General features: G+C 39.8%; 1 protein-coding gene across 2 annotated transcripts in view; it reads left to right on the forward strand.

Annotated features, from left to right (window-relative positions):
* Window positions 1-3692: 3692 nt before the first annotated feature.
* The window catches only part of slc38a3a (solute carrier family 38 member 3a), a 45507-nt gene continuing 24109 nt past the window's right edge, over window positions 3693-25090 (forward strand). The window contains exons 1-5 of one of the 2 annotated variants that reach the window (XM_026935298.3): window positions 3693-3870; window positions 21274-21475; window positions 22543-22575; window positions 23427-23523; window positions 24259-24374. In XM_026935298.3, coding sequence (XP_026791099.2) covers window positions 21360-21475; window positions 22543-22575; window positions 23427-23523; window positions 24259-24374 — 362 coding nt within the window. In that variant the 5' untranslated portion in view covers window positions 3693-3870; window positions 21274-21359. The remainder of the gene's footprint in view (window positions 3871-21273; window positions 21476-22542; window positions 22576-23426; window positions 23524-24258; window positions 24375-25090) is intronic. The other variant, XM_026935300.3, reaches the window with a different exon arrangement.

Genomic DNA, 25090 nt, shown 5'->3' on the forward strand with positions numbered 1-25090 from the left:
TCTAACAATTCAAAGATGGGGAAGTGAGGTGAGAAAGATGATGAGGGCAAGTTAAAAAGAGAACCGGAACCCAGGAGAACCTTCATACTGCTGTGGTTCTAGTCTTAGACCCAGCTATCATGAATTAGGAGATTGCCATCATAAGTCATCAAGTGCTGCCTTATCATCTCTGCAGCATTCAGTTCACTAGAAGAAAATGGTGGAATGAAGAGGAACGAGCTCTTCCTTCCTTCCCCACATGCCGCTGCAGCATCTGTCCAGACCCCAGAGCAGCCCTGAGTTAAACTTTCCCCCAGTGCCTGATTGGTGATGTGGCCTGCTGGGTTGGACGCAGCTGCAGAGAGACACCCGTGGGCCCTCGGGCGGGAGACGGAGGCCTGCTCTTTTAAAAAAACGCAGACTCCTCACGCGTACGACGGCATGCGATATCTCAAACATGCTTTGATGTCCGGTACATTCCGTGGGTGTCGTGTGTCGTGGTGCTCAGGCTGACAGGAAGATCAGTCATCATATATTTTGTATTACAGTAATGATAAAAGCAAAATACGAATCCTAGCGTGCGAGGACCAGGTGTGCTAGCGCAGGTGTTCGAACAGCAGAAATAATAAAAGAACAGTTCCGCCAGAAGTTTGCTTCTTTAATTTTCTATCAAGTACATTCCCTTATAGTCTTCTAGTTAGAAGTGTCTACTGCTGGTGTTCATCACTGGAAATATCTCCTGTGATAAACCAGTCCTGTTTGCCAGCTAGCGTTAGCAGTATAGCGCTTACATCAATCGTACTGGTAACGGAACTAGATCATTTTTTACCTTTAGAAAAATACAACTCTGGATAAGCATGTCTGTGTGGAATGCAGCGTAGTCAGTGTAACGAATTTTCACAAAATCGACCTCCTAAATGGAAAACTGTCAGGTCAGTGTTGACAATGTACAAATTTCGATTGTGTCTGTGTGTTCAGCTTTGCTACTTATGAACACACTGGAGCAGGAGTGTTGCTAGCCAACCTATTAGCTAACCTATCTTACTAGCGACATTCTCCTGTGCTGAGGTGGTCGTGTTGCTACTTTTTAAATCAAACCCATCAGTAGAGTTTACATACGCCTTGCAGAATCTGCAAAATATAGTCCACAAGATACATTAATAAACGAATTACACAAATGAACCAGTTCAGAAGTTTCCATACGCTTGATTCGTAATACTGTGTGCTGTTACCTGGATGATCAGCGACTGCTTTTATGTTTTGTGATTTTTTTTGTTTAAAGATCTTATTTTTTTCATTTAGTACTGCCCTTCAGAAGCTACATAAGACAGTTACATGTTTCCCAGAATACAAAATAATAACATTCTACACCAATCATCCTGTTCAAAAGTTTACACCCCCTGGCTCTTAATGTATCGTGTTGCCTTCTTGAGGATCAGTGAATGTTTGCACCTTTTGTAATAGTTGTGTTCAAGTCCCTCAGCTGTCCTCAGTGTGAAAAGATGGATCTCTAAATCATATAGCTGCTGTTGGAAAGGGGTCAAATATGCAGAAGATGCTGGAAAAGTAAAGAATGTGCAGGACCTGGAGGATTTTTCTGAAGAACAGTGGGCGGTTTAACTGCTCAGGACAAACAAGAGACTCATAAACAGCTATCACAAAACATAAAAACAGTCACTGATCATCCAGGTAACACACACAGCACTAAGAATCAAGCGTATGGAAACTTTTGAACTGGTTCATTTGTGTAAATTCAGTTATTATTGTGTCTTGTGGACTATATGTAAACATCTGCTATGTGATAATAGCTTATTCAGGGCAGAACTAAATAAAAACAAAATACAATTTTTATGATCCCTCTTATTTTTTTAAAAAATTATTAACATTTTGCAGATTCTGCAAGGCGTATGTAAACTTATGACCCCAACTCTAAATGCTATATTTTATTTTCTTGACGTATAAAACATATTCTGAATCTTTCAGGTTGTTTAGCAGCTTTTTATTTGCTAGCTTCCTTTGATTAGCTTTGATGAAACTACATTTGCCATGTAGTTATTAGTGTACCTTTAGCTAACTGCCTTAAATGAAACCTTTTTCAATAAAATGTAAGGTATTCCTTTGTTCATTCCTTAATTTGATCTCTTTAAATGCAACATAAATTGTGTTTTGAATATTAGAGTTCCTTTTTTTCAAAGGAGAAGCACCGTTCTTGTTTTGGAAATATAACTCAGAGACTGTAGGAAATACAAGTGACATACTTGTGCAATGCATTTTCCATCAGCGTTGGGTCACTGGGTTTTGTGATGAGGGAACGTTAACAGAAATAAATTCAATAACAATATGAGGTCTTGAACTTGAACTTGATCAACATGCTGAGACTAAGAGCTGCGATACTACATAGAAGAATATATAACAAGACAGATTACATATATATAAAACACATATATCACAAGACAGTGTACAATTTTAAGACAGAGTTAGTTGTCAAAGACAAAAAATCCCCATTGGAAAAAAATTCTTTGGTCGTGAGTTGAGATCGGCGGTCTCATAACGCGTAACGTGATGATTCAGTGTCGGGGCGATCAAAGACAGACGACAAACTTCTGTCAGTGTGAGAGATTGTTGATTACAGTTGATAAGAGCGTGAGTGCTCCTGCTATGACGCCCGTCTAAAAACCACCAACGGGATGACGTCAAACTCACGGGACTGCTTCAGATACGGTAGCGGCGATGAAGCAACGTAGACGTGATCATCTTATGTCTCAGTGTCGCTGATGTACCACAGTGTGTGTGTTCAGCGCACAGCAGAAGTGTGGACTCAACACCTGCGGTGCTGAAGTCTGGAAGAGTTAGAGCCAGAACTGTGTGAGACTGCACTGACTGCTCTAAAACTGAGCTCTGTATCCATGCGCGTGCACGGTGAGAGCAGGTGAGTGCGCGTGCACGCGCCAGAGACACGACACCCTGAGGTGGCGTGACGTCACGCCCTGCCTTCGTCACGAGGAGCGTCAAACGACCCAGAAACCAGTGTTGCCAGATTTATTTATTATTTTTTTTTTTTTACATCTTCAGTGAATTCAATCTGTTCATGCTGGCAGCTCTTTTCATTTTCATTCCCCCTCTCTCTTCTCTCGCGCGCGCTCTCTCTCTCCCTCAGGGTTGCCAGATTGCACAGAATTGAATTCACAGTACAATATTAAAACCCTCATATAAAACCATAACACAAATTATATAAAGAGCCAGATGGGAGATTTTTCTCCACTGTAGTAATTACAATTTTAACAGGATGTATATGTGCGCAATCTGGCAACAGTTACACAAGTGTAATTAAATGAAAAACATCATGAAGCATTACTGTTAAATCTCTTCCAATTTATCAGCACCTCAGACTCTAGGCTAATTAATTAACGACATGGAAGTGAAAATAATCAACAAAGCTATCTACAAGCGCAGTGTTATGATTTTCATATTTAAAAAATATCACAGTCGAGTGATAAACGCACCAATCTGGCAACTCTGGGGCAAGAGTTTCATAAAATAACACAGATTCAGTGTCTATTAATATAATATCACTGTTAATTAGATTGGAAGCTGATTTTTTTTTCCTCCATCGGCGCGTGCGTTGCGGTGAGATGCACGCGCATCACGGAGTGCCGGGTGAACGGACCGGAGTGGGCGGAGAAGAAAAACGGGGTCTCGTTACAGCCCACTTTAAAACCCTCCGCCACTTTGTGATCGGACAGTCTGACAGGAGGGGATTAGACCAGGACGGAGCGTTGCATCACCAGCTCTGCGTTTATTACCCACTGAGGAAGGCACGCGGGCAGCGGAGGAGAGAGCAGCGCGTGAGGATCTGTCTCAGCTCTTCGTTGTAACGGATCGCTCGGCTCGGTAAGAGTGAGCTGAACACTTTATTCCGGCATGGTGTCACTGATAGCTCAGTCACATGTCGTTTATTTTCCCTACCGAGTCTTCTGCGCACGAGTGTGACCTCGATTCTGCTCAGCAAGATTACCGACCTCCGTTATACCGACTGGTATATCCAGCATCAGATTCATGTGACAGAGTTCCAAATTATACCGACCACAATTTTTTTGAGTAGCCAGCAACCCCCGTTACAGGGCACTGTCCCCTTTTACAGGGCATTTTACCCCGTTACAGTTTACTGATCCCCGTTACAGGTCACTGACACCCGTTACAGGGTACACTCATTGTAGTGTATCATCTCCTGTTACAGTGTATCGACTCCTGTTATAGTGTATCATCTCCTTTTACAGTGAATCGTCTCCTGTTACAGTGAATCGACTCCTGTTACAGTGTATCGACTCCTTTTATAGTGTATCGTCTCCTTTTAGTGTATCGACTCCTGTTACAGTGTATCGACTCCTGTTACAGTGAATCGACTCCTTTTATAGTGTATCGACTCCTGTTACAGTGTATCGACTCCTTTTAGTGTATCGACTCCTGTTACAGTGAATTGACTCCTGTTACAGTGTATCGACTCCTGTTACAGTGAATCGACTCCTGTTACAGTGAATCGACTCCTTTTATAGTGTATCGACTCCTGTTACAGTGTATCGACTCCTGTTATAGTGTATCATCTCCTGTTACAGTGAATCGACTCCTGTTACAGTGAGTCGACTCCTGTTATAGTGTATCATCTCCTGTTACAGTGAATTGACTCCTGTTATAGTGTATCATCTCCTGTTACAGTGAATCGACTCCTGTTACAGTGAGTCGACTCCTGTTATAGTGTATCATCTCCTGTTACAGTGAATTGACTCCTGTTATAGTGTATCGACTCCTTTTATAGTGTATCGACTCCTGTTATAGTGTATTGACTCCTGTTACAGTGTATCGACTCCTGTTACAGTGAATTGACTCCTGTTACAGTGTATCGACTCCTGTTACAGTGAATTGACTCCTGTTACAGTGTATCGACTCCTTTTATAGTGTATCGACTACTTTTATAGTGTATCGACTCCTGTTACAGTGTATCGACTCCTTTTATAGTGTATCGCCTCCTTTTATAGTGTATCATCTCCTTTTATAGTGTATCGACTCCTGTTATAGTGTATCATCTCCTTTTACAGTGAATCGTCTCCTGTTACAGTGAATCGACTCCTGTTATAGTGTATCGACTCCTTTTATAGTGTATCGACTCCTGTTACAGTGTATCGACTCCTGTTACAGTGTATCAACTCCTTTTATAGTGTATCGTCTCCTTTTAGTGTATCGACTCCTGTTACAGTGAATCGACTCCTTTTATAGTGTATCGACTCCTGTTACAGTGTATCGACTCCTTTTAGTGTATCGACTCCTGTTACAGTGAATTGACTCCTGTTACAGTGTATCGACTCCTGTTACAGTGAATCGACTCCTGTTACAGTGAATCGACTCCTTTTATAGTGTATCGACTCCTGTTACAGTGTATCGACTCCTGTTATAGTGTATCATCTCCTGTTACAGTGAATCGACTCCTGTTACAGTGAGTCGACTCCTGTTATAGTGTATCATCTCCTGTTACAGTGAATTGACTCCTGTTACAGTGAATCGACTCCTGTTACAGTGAATCGACTCCTTTTATAGTGTATCGACTCCTGTTACAGTGTATCGACTCCTGTTATAGTGTATCATCTCCTGTTACAGTGAATCGACTCCTGTTACAGTGAGTCGACTCCTGTTATAGTGTATCATCTCCTTTTACAGTGTATCGACTCCTGTTACAGTGTATCGACTCCTGTTACAGTGTATCGACTCCTTTTATAGTGTATCGTCTCCTTTTAGTGTATTGACTCCTGTTATAGTGTATCGACTCCTGTTACAGTGTATCGACTCCTGTTACAGTGAATTGACTCCTGTTACAGTGTATCGACTCCTGTTACAGTGAATTGACTCCTGTTACAGTGTATCGACTCCTTTTATAGTGTATCGACTACTTTTATAGTGTATCGACTCCTGTTACAGTGTATCGACTCCTTTTATAGTGTATCGACTCCTGTTACAGTGTATCGACTCCTTTTATAGTGTATCGACTCCTTTTATAGTGTATCGTCTCCTTATAGTGTATTGACTCCTTTTATAGTGTATTGACTCCTGTTACAGTGTATCGACTCCTTTTATAGTGTATCGTCTCCTTTTAGTGTATCGACTCCTGTTACAATGAATCGACTCCTGTTACAGTGAATCGACTCCTTTTATAGTGTATCGACTCCTGTTACAGTGAATCGACTCCTTTTATAGTGTATCGACTCCTGTTACAGTGAATCGACTCCTGTTATAGTGTATCGACTCCTATTACAGTGAATCGACTCCTTTTATAGTGTATCGACTCCTGTTACAGTGAATCGACTCCTTTTATAGTGTATCGACTCCTTTTATAGTGTATCGTCTCCTTTTATAGTGTATCGACTCCTGTTACAGTGTATCGACTCCTTTTATAGTGTATCGCCTCCTTTTATAGTGTATCGACTCCTGTTACAATGAATCGACTCCTGTTACAGTGAATCGACTCCTTTTATAGTGTATCGACTCCTGTTACAGTGAATCGACTCCTTTTATAGTGTATCGACTCCTTTTATAGTGTATCGTCTCCTTTTATAGTGTATCGACTCCTGTTACAGTGTATCGACTCCTTTTATAGTGTATCGCCTCCTTTTATAGTGTATCGTCTCCTTTTATAGTGTATCATCTCCTTTTACAGTGAATCGACTCCTGTTACAGTGTATCGACTCCTTTTATAGTGTATCGTCTCCTTTTATAGTGTATCGACTCCTGTTACAGTGAATCGACTCCTGTTACAGTGAATCGACTCCTTTTATAGTGTATCGACTCCTGTTACAGTGAATCGACTCCTGTTATTGCCTACCAAAAGCGGTTTAAAGACTGTAAGGATGCAAGGATTAATTTAAGACTAAAAAATTCGAGATAAAACACCTTTATTTAGAAAGAATGTAGAGTACATAAATGTTTTGACCCCGATGTGATTTTGGTATAAAAGATCACAATGATCATTAACTTTATTAGACCTGACTGATATCGGAAGTCATATTTAATATAGCGTATATATCCACTTAATTGGTTACTTAATTTCCCGCCGATTTTCGAAGTCCAGCAGTTAACAAACTCGCCACACTCAATGTTGCATGTGACACTTAGGAGTAAAATTCAGCTTGTGCTTTAGCTTTATCCTGCACTGCTAATGAAATGAAGGGTGAGTGTTGTGAAATCATTTCATACCTGAACTAAGTTAAAGCAAAAAAAAGTTGTGGGTGTGTAAGGTGTGTTAGTTAGCTAAATGCTGCTAAGAGTAAATGATCTTACAGATCTATAACAGAAATGACTCAATTTAAAATGAGACTGCTGTAAATATGGCTCAATGGGAATCTGTTTCATACATTTTTATAAAAATATTCCTTCAAAAAAAGAAAACAAAAGGCATCATTTGTCTTATACTCCACTGAGATCTGTTCCTGTGACCTGTGACTGTTTTTCCTCACCTGGCTTGCAGGTGAGACACAGACACATGGCCTGGTTAAACAAAATGATGATTTAATGTTGTGTGAGTCACAGTTTTAGCTGATCTGCCGTTACCTGGCACTTAAATCAGTTGTCTCAGTGCACTTTTACTCCAATAGTGACACTTCGATTTTTGTCTCCACTCACAATAATAAACATGAAAATAAATACTTAATGATAGATGGTGCTGCTGGGTTTTCCCCTCTTAATCAAGTTTATTGCCTTTAAGACGGTCTGAGCTTCATTTTGCTGAATTGAATTTCACGACAGCATGTGAAAGTACATGCGGATTTATTGCGTGAAAGATTTCATGAGTGCGTATCATATTTGCTGCCTGAAGGTTATACCTTGTATGACAAAAAAAAAGAAATGAAAAGCAAACAATTGTTCCATGCATGGGTTTAGAATGATTGAAAGGGAAATTATGGTGTTGTTCCGTGTAGGAGAAAAAAGCTGTGCTTGGTTTGTTATTTTGGCAGAAAAAAAACGGGGAGTGACACTGGGATTTGGGTCGTCCTGGTTTTTGAAGATGTTTAAAATGAACAGGAATGCAGGGTGTTAGTGTGGGACGTGGGATATCAGAATATCTTCTTGATGGAAACTATTATAAAACTAGGAATTAAAAAGTATAACCACTGAACCCACTCATAATTACAGCTATTTCTTTAAAAAAAAAATGTCTGAACTGCTGCTGATGAATTTTCTCTCAGTTAAAGGTATTGCACACAAGATGTGTGAAAAATAGGTCTCTACTAATGGTTAAGAGTTGAATTAGATTTGAATTTTTTTTTTTATTCATTGAGTCTGCCCCTATTTCCACCTGTGTGCACAAAGCTCCGCCCCCAAAACTCATGGTGGTTCAACTAGAGCCATGTAATATGTAAAGTGTACTGATTTTTTAAAAATCCTTTCTACGTAATTTTCCACATTATTTGTACTAGTCAGAAATAAAAACATATTGCCTATTGCACCTTTAAGTTTATAACTGAATTCCTAAAATTAAAAGTCATTTAAAAATGTATCAACTACATGCAAGCTCTGAAAACTTAGAGCTGCTGCTATAGAAAATTAGAAAATCAACACCTTCTGACCAATCAGAATTAAGAATCAAGCAGCACTGTGGTCTAAATAATGATATAGACTCGTGTTTTGAGGCCTTAATGTAGTTCTGTAAGTTAATCAAGCCATGCGAATGAGCCCATATTCTCATTTTACAAAAGAAAAGACACGATATATATTCAGGATGTATGAAATGTGTATCAGCACCTTTTTTTAAAACTGTTTGTTCAGCAGAAAACAAGGACATAAACCTGACTTTCTCCAATTTACCTCAACATGATTGTGTTTTTCTTTCGAAAAAGGACTGACAAGCCCTTTTTTTTTTTTTTTGGAATAATCACGCAGAGAGACTTCATGCTGAATTAATATTTGGGTTTAGTTGGCGTCAGTAGGAGGAGGTTGTGTCCGCGTGACACGGGGTTATCATGACACAACTGAAAGGCCACTAGCCTGATGTCATGACTCTCCACATTTCATTCATCACGAGCCATTTTAAACATTCATATATCGAACTGTCTGTCGATCAGCTTTGCTTACCGCCATAGTGACGTGCTGTATTTACTCAAACGAGGAACAGAGGCATGCGCACCCCTGTGATACCAGGAGAAAAAAACAGGATTGATATAAGGCAAATAATATGGTGTATAATCAAAACCAGTAGCCAAGTTAGCTCCTATGAGGCGTACTGGAGGTGGGGATGAGTAGATGCAGATCTACTTTTAAAAAAGAAATAATTCATACAAAGTAGTTTCACATTTTACATTTCATTTAGAATTGCTCATTTTTCTGCATGTTTAAAATTATTATTTAATACATTTTGACACATTTGTGGAATATATTTGAATGTTTTTTTTTTTTACTTTAATTTGTGCTTTCATTTAATTGTACTTTCATTTAATTTATTTGTATATTTATTTTATTAATTTATGCAATAAAACTCATTTTACAACTATTGAAATTTTTACAAGCAATAAAACTTTTTTGGACTCCTCAAATTGTTAGCAAAACATGTGAGTGTGTGTCCACGGTGGTGTGTATTGCCCCAGTCAGGTTACTCAGGGTCATGAAGTGGGCAGTGGGTAATGCTTGGATGGAAATTTTGCCCACTCGAGGATTTTTATTTTGTCTTTTCATTCACACACTATAAATAGTCTCTAGTAGGAGTATGGATTCCTGCAGTCAGAGAGATCCAAAGCTATGGTTTAAAGGAAAGCTACACATCTTCTAGGTTTCAGGTGAGTTTGCCACTTTATGGCACTGTGGTGATGAATTGCACTTCTGGAAACCACTGGAGTAAGGGGAAAAAAATAAACGGGTAGATGGTTACAGATGGAAATGCACTTTAATCTGTATTTTGGAAAAAATCAATGGTGAGATAGCGTCCGATCATATGCCATGACTAAACACGGAGCCATGACGCTGTTACAGCCATACTTGTGACCAAAGTCTGTTTTGGAATCAAGACCAGCATGTTGGAAAGACCCATGAGTGTGTCACAAGTTAAGTCACTAGTCTAACGTGTGTGTGTGTGTTTTTTTAGCCTAGTGGCGGAAAATCTCACAGCCATGCATGCCGCAGTCTCATGAGCAAAGGGAAGCCGGTGTGTGTGTGTGTGTGTGTGTGTGTGTGTGTAGAGGTCACATTGGACGTACAGGTCTGTATTTGACAGAACTCTGCACACTCCTCAGCAGAATTAGGCCAAAGACACAGGTGTAGATGTGTGTTCTGGGATATTTATTGTGAAAGTGTAAAGTGTGTTTTTTTTTTTTCGTTGTTCAGCAAGCAGAACAGGAAATATAGGTTTCACTGTAACTAGATTAAGCTAAAAATGTTTTAATGTCATTATATTTAACCACAGATCAGGATCTCACATATTATGTGAAATAAATTTAATTATTATTAAACATGCAATATGAAATGCTGATACAAACCTGGAAGGCCAGGATGAACCAGTTTCAAGTCGGCAGGTTCAACGATCAGATTAAAAAACCCTTCTCCTTACTGACATTCTCAAGGTGTGTAGCTGTGTTTAAACTTAAACCACTTCACAGTGGTCTGATGCATTTCAGTGTTGTAACTGTAGCGTGCACTACTTGTTCCGAATCCCTCCACCTGCTGCACTACACGCATTGCCCAAGGTGTGATCTGGTTGTAGGTAATAATTAGTGTACACAGAAGACAAGCAATCTGCATAAAGTCTCCTGCTAGCACAACACACAGTTCCCTCACGGTTAAACATGAGGCGCTCCTTTTTCAATGAAGTATTCCTCAATGAAGGAGGCGTGGCCTATGGACCTGTCAGTCCCAATGAAGGAGGCGTGGCCTATGGACCTGTCAGTTCCAATGAAGGAGGCGTGGCCTATGGACCTGTCAGTCCCAATGAAGGAGGCGTGGCCTGTGTAACTGTAAGTCTCAGGGAAAGAGGCGTGGCCTTTGGATCTGTCAGTCCCAATGAAGGAGGCGTGGCCTGTGTAACTGTAAGTCTCAGGGAAGGAGGCGTGTCCTCAGGGTCTGTCAGTCCCAATGAAGGAGGCGTGGCCTGTGTAACTGTAAGTCTCAGGGAAGGAGGCGTGTCCTCAGGGTCTGTCAGTCCCAATGAAGGAGGCGTGACCTGTGTAACTGTTTTTTTTTTTTTTTTCATTTTGTTAGTCATCTTTCTGATTTCTCCTTTCCAAAAACATAAGAACAGCTATTCTGGATGTCACACAGCAAGAGCTGGCTCAATATCTTTATGCATTTTATGCATTTAATTAGGATTATAGAATTATTTCTGGAATTATATACAGAAAGCACTTTGGCAGTACATTATAGTGAGAACTTTAATTAATTAGAGACGCTTTAAATGAGTTGCTGTGTGATTAACATTTCGAAACTCAGTGGAACGGTGTTTCATCAAACATGATTGTTGAAGAGGGAAAGAATCCTTCTTATCACTTCTGCCTTACGACTTCTGTGAATTTTAATTGACTAATCTCTCCATGTCGCTGACTGCATCCCGGCCCGTGATTGGTTGAACAGGCAAAATTGGTTGTTGCCAGGATGCCCTGCTTTACCCGTGTGACTTTGTGAACACTGGGGCAGAGGACACGGGAGAGGTCGGCTCTTTGTTTATATCTCGTGATCAGAGTTGGCCGATGGTGGGAAGTGGCACGGAGTGGCGTTGAAGGGGTTCGAAAATGGCACAGAGGCGTTTGTTAGGCTGGAGAGTTTACACACACTGCTATTGTTCTCATCGAGCGTTCCAGCATCCGTAGGCTTTTCCTCCTTCATCATCAGCACGGCACCTGACCAGCGCCGCTCCTGACATCAATATCTGCCTTTATACTGGAACACAAGCCGAGGTCTCTCGCTCGCGTGGAGAGAGGAAAGATGAGCGGGGTTCTTCGGCCCTCTAAAGTCACGTCTTGGTTCTCTTTTTTTCCCCCAAACGCAGTGCTGATTTACAGAAGCATGTGAAGGCATGAGCGTTTCCTAATGTTCAGCGTAAAATGTTCTAATGTTCTGGCTTTAAGATCAGACTATTCTGAGTCTATACACTGTTACATCGCAGCTGTTGCATCACACGTGACCATCGATAGCCTTGAAGGTGACCACTGCCTGCGATTTCTCCTTCAACAGCTGATGCAATTTCCTCCAAGGTCATGTGGCTCTTTCTTCTAAATAATTTCTTGCTCAGTCATACTATTAAGAGTTCTATGATAATAATAATGCACCTGATTTCTTTATTTGTGATTTATTTATTTCTTAATTTATTATTTTTGTTGCTCCGATGTGCAATCTGTCATAGTATCACAACTTTATTCTCAAAACTATGTTACTACATTTTTCTCAAAATATTAAGACTCGAAGTTGTATTTTTACTTTTTACAGTCATAATGGCCTTTGGATCTGTCACTCCCAATGAAGGAGGCGTGGCCTGTGTAACTGTAAGTCTCAGGGAAGGAGGCGTGGCCTCAGGGTCTGTCAGTCCCAATGAAGGAGGCGTGGCCTGTGTAACTGTTTTTTTTAATTATTTTGTTAGTCATCTTTCTGATTTCTCCTTTCCAAAAACATAAGAACAACTATGCTGGATGTCACACAGCAAGAGCTGGCTCAATATCTTTGTGCATTTTATGCATTTAATTAGGATTATAGAATTATTTCTGGAATTATATACAGAAAGCAAGAATCCTCCTTATCACTTCTGCCTTACGACTTCTGTGAATTTTAATTGGCTAGTCTCTCCATGTCGCTGACTGCATCCCGGCCCGTAATATGCTAACATGCATCGACCAATGAAATGATCGGCATGTGGAGTACTCGGCCCTGACTTCAGCTTTTCTGCTGTAACTCAGAACTCAACGCTGACATGTTCAGCTCGCATCCATCCTTCACTGAGATCATTTACTCTCCGTTATTCCTTTCTACTGACCTTGATGTTTTAACCTGTACAAGGCTGGGGTTTGAAGAGGCATGGGCAGTGTGTGTGTGTGTGTGTGTGTGTTTGTGTGAATGCTGCTACCTGTGATGCTCATTGTTTGGCTGAGGAGACTGGGAGCGGGGTGCTATAAATAAATCCAATAACCCCTGACTGATTCCACACACCACTCCCTGAATGGTTATACAGTTGTGTGCAAAAGTATATGCACCCTTGCTTCAAAATGAGGATTCCAACATGACATTTAATTTTCTTTAAATAGATAACAAAGTGTATGAATATTTTTAACCAGTTTTTAATGTCAAAACACTTTAAGATAAATTTTACACAAACTTTACACAAACTTTTGGACTTAACAGAGCAATATGTAAGGTATAACACACTGTGAGACATGCTACTATAGAAAAGTAATCAGCTACGTGGTGGTGTGATGTAGCAGAGTTACTGTTACCACCCTGTAGTTGATTACTTTCCCATAACAGCTCCTTCCCAAGTGTTTTATTCCTCTTATACCAGAGCAATTTACCAACAATTACAATTTTTATTTATTTAAGAGCGACACATCATACAACCTTACAATATTACAGCTTTACCTCTGACTGTTACAAAGCGCTGACACTGGAGACTCCTTCAATAAGTTTTACATAAACATAAATCTCCTTACACAAAACTGCAATATATCAACAATAACACAAAGTTTTTGTCAAATAATAGCCCTTTTTAAAATCTGATTATTATTAGGATTATATTATTTGGCGTGCCAGGGAGAAGCTAGGCTAGGATATAAGTGTTCATATTATTACTACGTTATATCAGAGTCTTTTGTCCGATCCATGCATCAGTGCAACCTTCAGATTCTTATTTTTAGTTCTGCCAGCACAAACCTCGCCACTAATCCCCAGTGCTCAGTGCTGCAGGAACACGACGGCTGCACGCTGCTCTCTTTTTTGGACCCGGTGTGCTGCTTCGTTCAGCATTTACGGATTGGACAGGCGAGCATCCGACGTCTTTATCTGGATAAACCCTTCTCTTTCACGTGTACTAGAAGAACAGATGGAGGCCCGCGGTGTCCTTGCAGTTTTCCGGTACGTGATGTATAGATCGTCTCTGCACGTCATCGTCATGTGACCGAGTCTCATGCACTGGGGCTATTTTTAGAAGCAGTGAACGTGTTGGACATGCTGATGTGTGAATTGTTCTTTACCTCTCCTCCAAACCTCTCTGCTTTCAGTGTGTGTGTGTGAGTGTGTGTGTGAGTGTTTGTGTGTGGGATAAATATGATCTCTTGGAAAGATATCACTGCTTGTTCAGGGTTTTTCCTCAACAGAGAATTCGCATTGTGTGATATACGAACAAATTTAGTCGTAAAATGTTTGCAGGAGCATTTACACAAGAAATGTGGTGTTCATGAAAGTTGGCACATCGAAAGTTTCCTACGTTACGCTCCTGAATTCGTGTGAATTATCGTATAAGAAGCCTGACCAACCTGAACCTCGACTGTTCGGCTTCGAATCATATAATCGTCGAAGCTTTACTGTAATTATACATATATGGATTACGCTGTAACGTTTAAATCACTTATTTATTTCAGTTACACACCAGTTTAAGAATAATGCCTTAAAGAAAACAAAACAAATACATAACTTAAGACATATACGACTAGATGTTACGATTAGGACAAAAGTAATGGCACCCTATAAAAGGAGGAGTTAGTGTGTGTCTATGGTAGCTGAAGCGCTGCAGTGGCTGAGCTACATTACTGGAAGATTTAGCACACGCCGTGCTTATGAAGCGCTCTTTCACCATTTAGCTGCCATTTTCTCACTTTCAGCTCTCTGTGAGCTTTGCCTTTTATGAAGTTTTTATGGAGTAGGTATGACAAAATGTAAATCAGCTGTGCCGTGAATGCTAATGCTTACTAATTTTACATGAAGATACACACGAGTACGAAAAATTAGCGAAACATTTGCACATCTGGTGAGAGATGATGGTTTTGTCATATTGCACACCCCTAAGGGAAAAGGGAATATTCTTCCTCCTTTCAGCAACGCTACATGGCGCAGTGAATAGGAGTAGCACGAACAATACAGGATATAACTGAATTCTCAGCTATATTCCAGTCTGCCACCTTGACCTCCTTATTAACCTGGAGGAAAAAAGTCTGATGCTGATTGGACGCTGATTAGGAAAAGTCCTCAAACCCGATCAGACAAATCTAAAAGACTGAACAGAAATCTCTGGCATGTGATCATAGCTTATAAATTCCATACTTGCTCCTCAAGATTTCAAGCTCCTAACTGTGGGATAGAAGATTTGCACAAACAAAGAACAATCAATCCACACACACACACACACACACAAACACATGTATGCAGACAGAAATACGCTGCTTATCACACACCTGGCATAATCAAGCTGAACCCAGTCAGGTGTGAAATCGTTTTAATGAGCTGTGTGCTTTAAATGTTTCAGAAGCAGGAGGCAGATTAATATGGATTATAAATCACTCTGGAGTGTAAATTTACTGCTGTATATTCTCTCTGCCTAAACAGAATATATTATCTGGTTTTATCTTGTTTTTTTTGTGGATGTTTGTACTGCTTCTAAAAAGCGACCTCAAACAACCCTGCCGGTGTAGTGTAGTTTAGTTTTTGTCCACGTAGTGTTGCTCTGCTCTCTACTGAAGGCTTTGTTGTATCCATCAGACCCACAGTTTTTTTTCTGAAATGTTAGTCCAGTGTCCCAAAGGATAATTAACACAGATTCAGAGCTTCATCTTCAACACATTTGACTGAAGTATTGATGAAAGTTTTCTACAAAATTTTCATAAACATTCTCTGACAAACTGCCCTCAGACTTCCACTGTAATTGTGTGAGTAAACAGGGTTTTTTTGTTCTCTCTCTCTATATATATCTATCTATCTATCTATCTATATCTATCTATCTATCTATCTATATATATATATATATATATATATATATATATATATATATATACTGTATATGTATATGTATATATATGTACATGCGACTGATTTGACTGATGTGGGTTTCCACATACGTACATGCGACTGATTCTGAACCAATCGATGCATGAAACTGAAATGATTGACAGTTCTCAGCTTGAAAGATGAGTTGACACGGCACTGTCGCTTTCTGTCACAGCAAATGGAGATTTTTTTTTTTTAGTTCATTAATATGCATGTTTGTACAGAATCTTACTTAACTATCAGTAAGTAAGCATGTATTTAACATCAGCTAACTATATTTATTAGGGACGCCATGGAAAAATTTCATTGTAAAATAAAAGATTGCAATCTTTTCAGCTGAAAGAGAAACAGGCTGAAATTTTCACTTACAAAAAAACATTAGGCTTCCAGAGAAGTCTCACATTTAAAACCTGGTTTGTTCGCTTTGGTCTGCAGTCAGTTCTTGGTTTCATGTGGGACATCAGACATGCGGTTTGTAAAATGATTACGTAGAAAATGTACTGTGTTATGTTTCTTACTGTTCACTGCGTTTCCTCTCTCCCGCCTTCTGCTGTATTATACAACTTATTTTCGTGTGGTTTTATTTGATTTTTTTTTCCAGTTTCCAGTTAATATAATAAATCTTAAGAATTTGACATAATTTGACTGTTTTTTTTTTTTTTTTTTTGTGAGGGACAAATTCTCAAAAAACTGGTAAGTGGGACTCCTGGGGAAAAAAGTTTGAAGAAGTTTTGAAAAAGTTTGATGTCTGGATTAGATGATGGCTGAAATGTTATCTGAGGTGGTGGTGAGGAATTAAACATGATCTGCTACATCAGCGAAGTTATCAGTGCAGGATGATGAGTATGGCTGCACCGAGTCGTCCCCTTTCCACGGCTCATGTTATATCCCTGTGCGCATCTCTCGTCTTTTATAATATCATACTCTTCAGATAAACGACATTAATCACCCATTCTTAAGCCTCGTTAATTACGCTTCTGGGAAAAAAACCAACACAGTACTGTGTGCCACCATGCAGATTTTACTCCCTAGCTGATGAATTTATAACTTGTCCACTGCTCATATAGGAGCGAGTATGTGGGGAGAGGTTGGTATTCACGACTGTAGCTGAGAAGGTGACCTGAATATAAGTGTGTGTGTGTGCGTGTGTGTATGTGAAATACTAACAGAAAGGAAGAAGACAAGCGAGGAAAAGGGAACGGAAAGGGATGAGAGAGGAGAGGAGACGAGATGACACACACAGCACAGTAGGAGTGAAGGGAAAGAGGGAATGGTTTAATTAGTGCTGTGAGGAAGATTTGCATGTGATTCCACCGTAAACACACACACACACACACACACACACACACACACACACACACATACACACACACACACACAGCTGGCCTGGCTTGATCACAGTCGGAAGATAGGTTGTTGTCAAAAAAGGGCAGGACATGCATTTATACACACACACACACACACACACACACACACACACATCTGCGTGATAAAAAGGGCACTGCTGTATCTCAGTGACCTCCAGCTGCAGCTGAATTCACGTCACTGCTGGTGTGCAGCTGAATCTCTCTCACAGTCTATTTCTGCCTCTTACTGTCTTTCTTTCTCACTTTCTCTTCCTGTGTGTGTGTGTGTGTGTGTGTGTGTGTGTCAGTGCTGTTAAGGATTACTAAGTGACTGGGATTTGATATTTGGGGATTATGAGAAAGGCTTTTGAACACACAAGCCAAAAAATAAATTAATTAATTAAAAAAACCCATTAAACTTTCTTTATAGAGCGTTTTTTTTTTTACATGTGGTAGCTCAAAGTGCCATATAATTATATATTAAAGTTACATAATAAATTAAATTGTAATGTATTAGAATGCACAGGATAAAATATAAGTTGAAGTGAAAATATAAGTACAAAAAAAAAGTAAAAATAAAATAAAAGTTCAAATACCAAAACAGAGGAAGTACTTTCAATTACATGGCAAATTAAAAATACATTTTCAAATACTTTTTCTGAGGGTCTCAGGAGCAATATATGTGTGTGTGTGTGTGTGTGTGTGTGTCTATATGAAGTAAATAGTTAATTTAAATATATACTGTTACATTTAGCATAGACTTTCTAAAAAGTCTACTCTGTGACCCGTATCTGTCTCTCTTGCCCTCGTTTTCTTGACGCGTCCCGCCTGAACACAGCGCTGGTGGCAGTTACACCGCTCCTAATAGCCGTTCATTCTGAATTCAAACACAGGCTTTTTTTAATCGACGCCCACCGTGTGATTACGGCACTGAGCTAAATTAGCATCCTGTCCTGAGATTTTAGCTCCAACTGCCCTGTCAGGAGCAAAGCTCAGATTAACCACTCGTCCCCACATCCGGCCTGGTTTACGGTGGGATCCGGTCGCTGACGTCACTGTGGGGGCGAGTGTGAGAATGTGTGTGTTTATCTGTGTGTTAAAGCAGATGTAGTGACACAGATGAACAACATGTAAGGAATAAAACACTCCATGTGGTGCTGTTATAGGAAAATAATCAACAACGGGGTGGAGTGATGAAGCAGAGTTACTGTTTCCACCCAGAAGTTGATTATTTTCCAATAACAGCACCACACAGAGTGTTTTATTCCTCTTATACCACAGCAGCTTGCCACTGATTACATTTTTTGTTTATTAAAAACCAATACATCACACTTTTTCGTTTAAAATACAAAGATACAAGTCTCTTTGTGTGGTCATCATGTTTCAGGGGGTGTGTTATATAAAACGGTTTAATCCACTTTGGATTAAACAAAAATGTGCATGCACACCGTTCTTTTAGCACAAACACAAATATTTTCCTGACTTTTTTAAAACACAAGCTGAAAAAGCCTGAATAAGTTTTGTCTTTCGTGGCTTACTAGACTATTCTGGCCAAAAGTCGTATGTGATTTTAAAAAAAAGCACACAATTAATCAATCTTCATCCAGTTTTCTTTTTATAGACAGGTCAACTAATCAAACTTTAGCTATTTTCTCTGAATTTCCACAGAAATGTATATTGCGATCTTTATCATGATAATGGTATTATATCATCATCTTGCCCAGCTCTATTAATAACCTAAGATTGAGTTAATTGGGGGAAATATTTTAGGAAAATAGTGTCATTACCCAGCATTCCTGCTTGCGTGTTTTTATAGTTACAACATGTCCATTTCCTGCCAAATCAGAAAAGCTTCCAGAGAATGTTTTTCACACCCAGCTGATGGATGTCACGTGTCAAGGTCTGAAGCATCGGTTTGTTAAGAGCCTCGTCTCAGTGCTCCAGCCGTGACCTCATTGGCTGTCTACACTCGTTCTCATTGCCCCATCACTGAGAAATTCATCCAGTGGGTGAAGGACAGCATGAGAGTGCAGGCCTGAATGAGTTTTGGCACCTCGTCCGTCTCATTCCAGCGCCGTCCAAAAACGTGACAGACGCTGCCTGATTTTTATCCTTTTTACAGTCTGTACAATTAGGTCCGTGATGAATTACCTTTTCAGCCCTTGCAGTGCCCCTATAGCTGAGGAAGCCTCGGAGCTGTAGCGATGCCTGGCACAATCAGCTCACTGTTCGCCCGGGCTGTTCCCAGGAAACCGCACAACACGCAGCATTGTGTGCATCTCGCTTTGCTGGCTGACCACGTTGCCCGGCTTTAGCCAGAGCGGCACGGCGCCTAATGAGAGCCGGATCGCATGGAGCAACCTACTGAGACTGGAGCGCTGTGCAGACCTCCTACGCATTCACCTAGGATGGAGAGGGCAAAACTCATATATAAATAGAGTCAAATAATGATGAGTGAAAGGAAAGGAAGGAAAAGCAGGAGAGAGGGGAGATTTGAGGGGGCGGGGGGCGCTTGTTGAGGGGCACTCGTCGATGCCAGCTAATAGCTCTGAGCATGGAGAGAGCACGCCTGTTATGTTAAGCTTCTCCCTAATTAAAGAAAAGAGGAAGAGAAAAAAAACGGGTTAGAACTGGATCTGAGCTGGTCCTGGCTGGTTCTCCTCAGCACGCCTTCTCTGTTTACGCTGGTGGGAATATGGAGCTCTGGCACTTTATACTGGGGTCAAGAGTACCGGGGATTTGGGGGGGTTGGGGACGGTGGAGGGGGTTAACAGGAAATGCACGCCACTTTCACACACGGCGTCTTTCACAGCCGCTCGGACCTCCAGCAGGTTCCTCCTTAGACATCCGCAGGGGTCCGAGATGCAGGAGACAGGAAAATACAAAAACCAGCCATAGAGACAGCAGGAAGAAAAACAACCGATCAGACAGGCTTTCAAATCCACAGCTTAGAGCTCTGAGATCAGGGTTAAACTTCTTTAACATGCCGCGCAGTCATTTACTCCGTCTCAGGGTGAACAGGTTCTTCTGCACTGAGCAGAAATAGAAACATCTTACTGCAGATTAGTGTATTTAAATATCGTCATTTCAATTGTTTTGCAATAAAACCCATTTTTAAAGACAGGCTGCTGTGTTAAATTCCTCATTTCTGTCTGCTGATCCCTAAAATCAGGCCTAGTAACGAAATAAAAAAAAATTACAGATGACTGTCCATTCCTTGACCTTCGATTAAATAAAATTTGTCACTACACTTCAGTTTGTTTTTTGATGCATTTTAACCCTTTTATGAACTAAAATATGATGATGTTGACATGAAGGAAGCTAGCAATGTCTATATTTTTGTCTGGAGTTTGAGGGTCTGAGGGTAAAATACCACTTTATGTATGAATTTTTTTCTCGTATTTTCTTCGTAATTTAGTCTTGGCAAATTCTTACGAAAAAGTTAGGTCTCCCATCATATGGCACCTACCCGGTTATATCACATGCTTCCTCTGAGACGTTGCATCTTCTCGAACTGCGGCTCGTGATACGTCACATGGTGGCGTAACACACTCTGAACAGAAATTATGTTTTTACATTTCAGCGTTCCACATGTCCCTCTTTAATAACTTTCTTATATATGATATAACTCTGCTTATAGGAAGCTTAAGTTATAAATTAAACCAAATACTGCATTTAAAAAGAAAAAAATTCTTTCTATACTTTCTATATTTTCTTTATAGAAATATCTATAAAGATTATATATATTATATCATTAACCAATTAAACACTTGTGTATGTTCCCTGTAACATTTCTAATCCCTGATTTAGAGTGATGTAAATCTCCTGAGGCATGAAATAAAGAAACGTCACGTCCAGCGTTCGTGTCACACTCAGTGACAGATTTGCTCGAGGTCATTATCTGAAACCGCTTGTCTCAGAGTTGTGATTTTTTTTAATGATGTATATCCACTCTTCCCTGCAGAGATCTCAGACGAGCTGGGAATCATTGGGGGAATCGCTGCTGAAGGCCGTCTGTAGCTTCTGGAATAAATCCCCATTGTCCAAGTCATGGATCCGGCGCCGGCCGAGATGAACGCACTTCCTAATGGGAAAGGGCATGAAGAAGGAGCCGAGACGACGGCCACGCCTACCTCGATCAAATCCCAATCAGACGACACGGCTCAGTGAGTGAACGCGATCATACACTGTGTGTGTACAGATGGAGGAAGTCTTCGCTCCTGTCTTTGCTAATGCTGAGCTTTTCAGAAATTACTTTTACTGTATATACAATATAAAAAATGTTTAATATTCCTTTATTAGCCATATGAGCCACTTTTTAGTATGCGATATCAGAATCCTACAGATAATGTAGGTCTGTCTGAATTTAGCACACCACATTTCCTCAGAGTAATATAACTTTTTGTTAAATATTTCACACCAATCCTTATTTGTGTGGAAGAGTTTCAGAGAGGTATAAGTAGTACAGTTTATTAATTAGCTCTTGGAGCTGTGTTTAATTTACGTGCAGGACTTTCTGACATCTCGCCGTCTTAATACACCCATGACAAAGGCCACTTTTTTAACAAGTTGGCAGAATAAAGAACTTTTAGACATTATTCAAGGTATGAAATCCAAACAAACAAAGCAGGAAGAAGAAGAGTTAGCATCTGTTATAGTTATAACACTTTCGGGTGACGTGTCGTTTTCTGGATGCGTGTGAACGGAAGCTGTGTGTTTGTGGTGTCTTACAGCCGGCCGTACCTTCTGCAGCCGTGCCGTCTGAATGAGGTGAAACCCAATATGCATCTTGCAGATAGTCATCAACGTCTTATCGCACGTCATGGATCGGAGAAAAATCACTCGCTAAGCACAAGCGTCATGCATTTTGTTAATGGGTCAAAACAAGTGCATGTGCGTGAGAGTTTGTGTGTGTGTGTGTGTGTGTGTGTGTGAGCAGGACGAGTGTGTATGTATGATTGCTACATTGCTAAATGTTCAAAGCAGCTGTAAGTCCTTGTCCAAACACTACTCCTAACCCTTGGCCCCATCCCAGCATGCACAGGTTTACACGGACTGAAGAAAACAACAAAAAAAAAAAAAACGTGTTTTACGCACATACACTGGATTTCCATGTTCTAGAAAAACATGATGTGTTGTTTTATTTGCTAAGGGTTTCTGTGCATGTGTGTGTATTTTTCCTTTTCTGTGCTATCATGGATGCTGAATCTTCATTCAATGCTCTGCCTTGTAGGGAACTCGTGCCTAATAGTACAGAAAACTCCAGGTATGTACCGCTAAGGAGATTAGCTTTGTGTTTGTTCTCTTCTTGCAGTGTAGTGTGTAATTTCTTCAGTCAAAAGCCACTTATTATTCAGTCTGTAAACATGAACGTAGTGTTGTGACCTGTCTAATTCTAGGGGTCTGTGATTGTCAGTTTCTCATACACATTTATATCTATTAGGGAAGTGCACATATTAGATGAGCCGGTTGTCTGTATAAGGCAGCAGTAACACTCAAATAATTCCACTGTTTCATTATTTGTTAGCCATAACATCCTGACTGAGAAGGAGAGGGCAGTATTAATGATACAGAGATCTGAACTGTCAGGAGTTAGAGATTACTGGGGAAAAAAAAGGTTAGGTTTTTACTCTCAGGTGAGTAGTCAGATATAAAGCTTGTGGAACAGAAGATAGAGATAACGCATTTCTTACAACTTAATTAAAAAAATATTAAACTACAGTGGACGCAAATCAGGCAGATTAAGTATGACATCACTTTGGGCCTGATGAATTTAACTGCAGTGGAAAAATGACTCTTGATTGTATTAAAGGTCTATCTATCTATCTATCTATCTATCTATCTATCTATTTACGTATTTATTTATTTATTTATTTCCATGAAGACAGTATTGCAATACCTGATATCTATTCCAATATTTAGCTCTTATAAAAAAATTCAGTAGCGCTACATGAAAATGGCTTTCTGCAGTATTTTGATACAAATGTTAATAGCCTGTTGTGATGTAATTCATACACACACACACACACACACACAATATATATATATATAGATACACATTGATATTATATAGTAAATGTGGGCCATGAGGTGATTAATTGTTGTGTGTGCTTTCAGTCACAGCAGAGCTACAAGAGACACTGAAGGCACCACGGCCGAGAGTTCAGAGTTCCTCTCTAACGGCGACGATAAGAAACCGCCGCGATTCACAGACGTAAGTTTCTTTATTGCTTTAGTTTAGCTCAATTTCAGCCACCTGTCACTAAGATTTAATCATGTTCATATTTACTAACACATCTTATACCACAGCGCTGTTGAATTCTGGATTCTGATTGGTCAGATGGTGTTGATTAATTTTCTATAAGAGCAGCTGTAAAATCACAGGTTTATATTAATGCACTCCTTCTAATACATTATTGTTTCTATAGTAACAACTCATTCACAGGGACTCATATGGCAGATGCTCCACATACGGTGAAATTTTGTGTAAGGAGATGTTTATTTAATATTTATGGAAGGAGTCTCCAGTGTCAGCGCTTTGTAACGGTCAGAGATAAAACTGTAAGGAGTCTTCTTAACATTAAGAAAGAGAAAAAAAGAGAACTGCTATAATGTAGGTGAGAAGAGGAACTAACTTGTCTTATGGACATTCCACAACATTAAATGTAACTATAAGGAGATAAAAAAAACTATGTCATATCATTCTTTAATTAACTTAAAATGGTAATCATTGGCAAAATGCTGTGGTATAAGAGAAATAAAACATTTGGGACGTGCTGTTGTAGGCAACTGATCAATTTTGCTGTGGTCACAGTAACTTCGCTTCATCACACCACCTTGTTGTTGATTATTTTCCCATAACCACACAACACGATGTGTGCTCTATATAGAGTATATTTGTGAGTGCTTTTTTTGTTTGTTCTTGTTTTGTTGTTATTTTTTTGATCAGTTTGAAGGAAAGACTTCGTTTGGGATGTCAGTCTTCAACCTGGGAAACGCCATCATGGGGAGTGGAATTCTGGGATTGGCGTACGCCATGGCGAACACCGGCATCGTCATGTTTCTGTGAGTTACTGCTCAGTGGGTGAGCTGTGGAATCTATATGTACGGATGTTTGGATGATGAATGAAAAGAAAAACAACTCATCCATCACACAGATTAGGTCACAGCAATTTACCAGGCGCTTATGGATACGCTCTCATGCGCAACTCTAATATCTTAAACCTTCACACACAGCTTTAGATAATGATACATAATATACTTAGCATTTATTATCTCTCCAGAGCATTTAACGCTGCACAGCACAGTGATTTCGTTTTAAACCGTGTGAGACTGGATCACTTTGTTTAATATTTGTTCTAGCAAGTGAATAGTAGAGTGCTTGCATAAATATTTTAATAACTCTGTCACTGTGCTGGTAAAACAAAGCAATTACATGTTACTGCAGGCTGATGAAGCGGTCTCGGTGTCATGCTGGGGGCACGCTTTAAAGGAGCAGTTCTCTCTGTGTGTGTGTGTGTGTGTGTGTGTGTGTGTGTGTAATATAATCTGCTGTGTTATTATAATGTCACGAGAAAATGCTCGATGCATAGCAGAGGGATTATGATGAAGAGGTTATATAATTGCAAACACTCATACAGCTGGTCCTGAGTCACATCGCTTAGCTACAGCCTTATTTAAAGGTTTTTAGTGACTTAAAAGCTTAACAATGTCACTAACAGTGATTATATTAGAATAGTATGTATTTTTAAGGTATTGTCTTTATATAAAAATCACTAAAA

This window comes from Pangasianodon hypophthalmus, chromosome 20, assembly GCF_027358585.1.
Source record: "Pangasianodon hypophthalmus isolate fPanHyp1 chromosome 20, fPanHyp1.pri, whole genome shotgun sequence".
NCBI lineage: Eukaryota > Metazoa > Chordata > Actinopteri > Siluriformes > Pangasiidae > Pangasianodon > Pangasianodon hypophthalmus.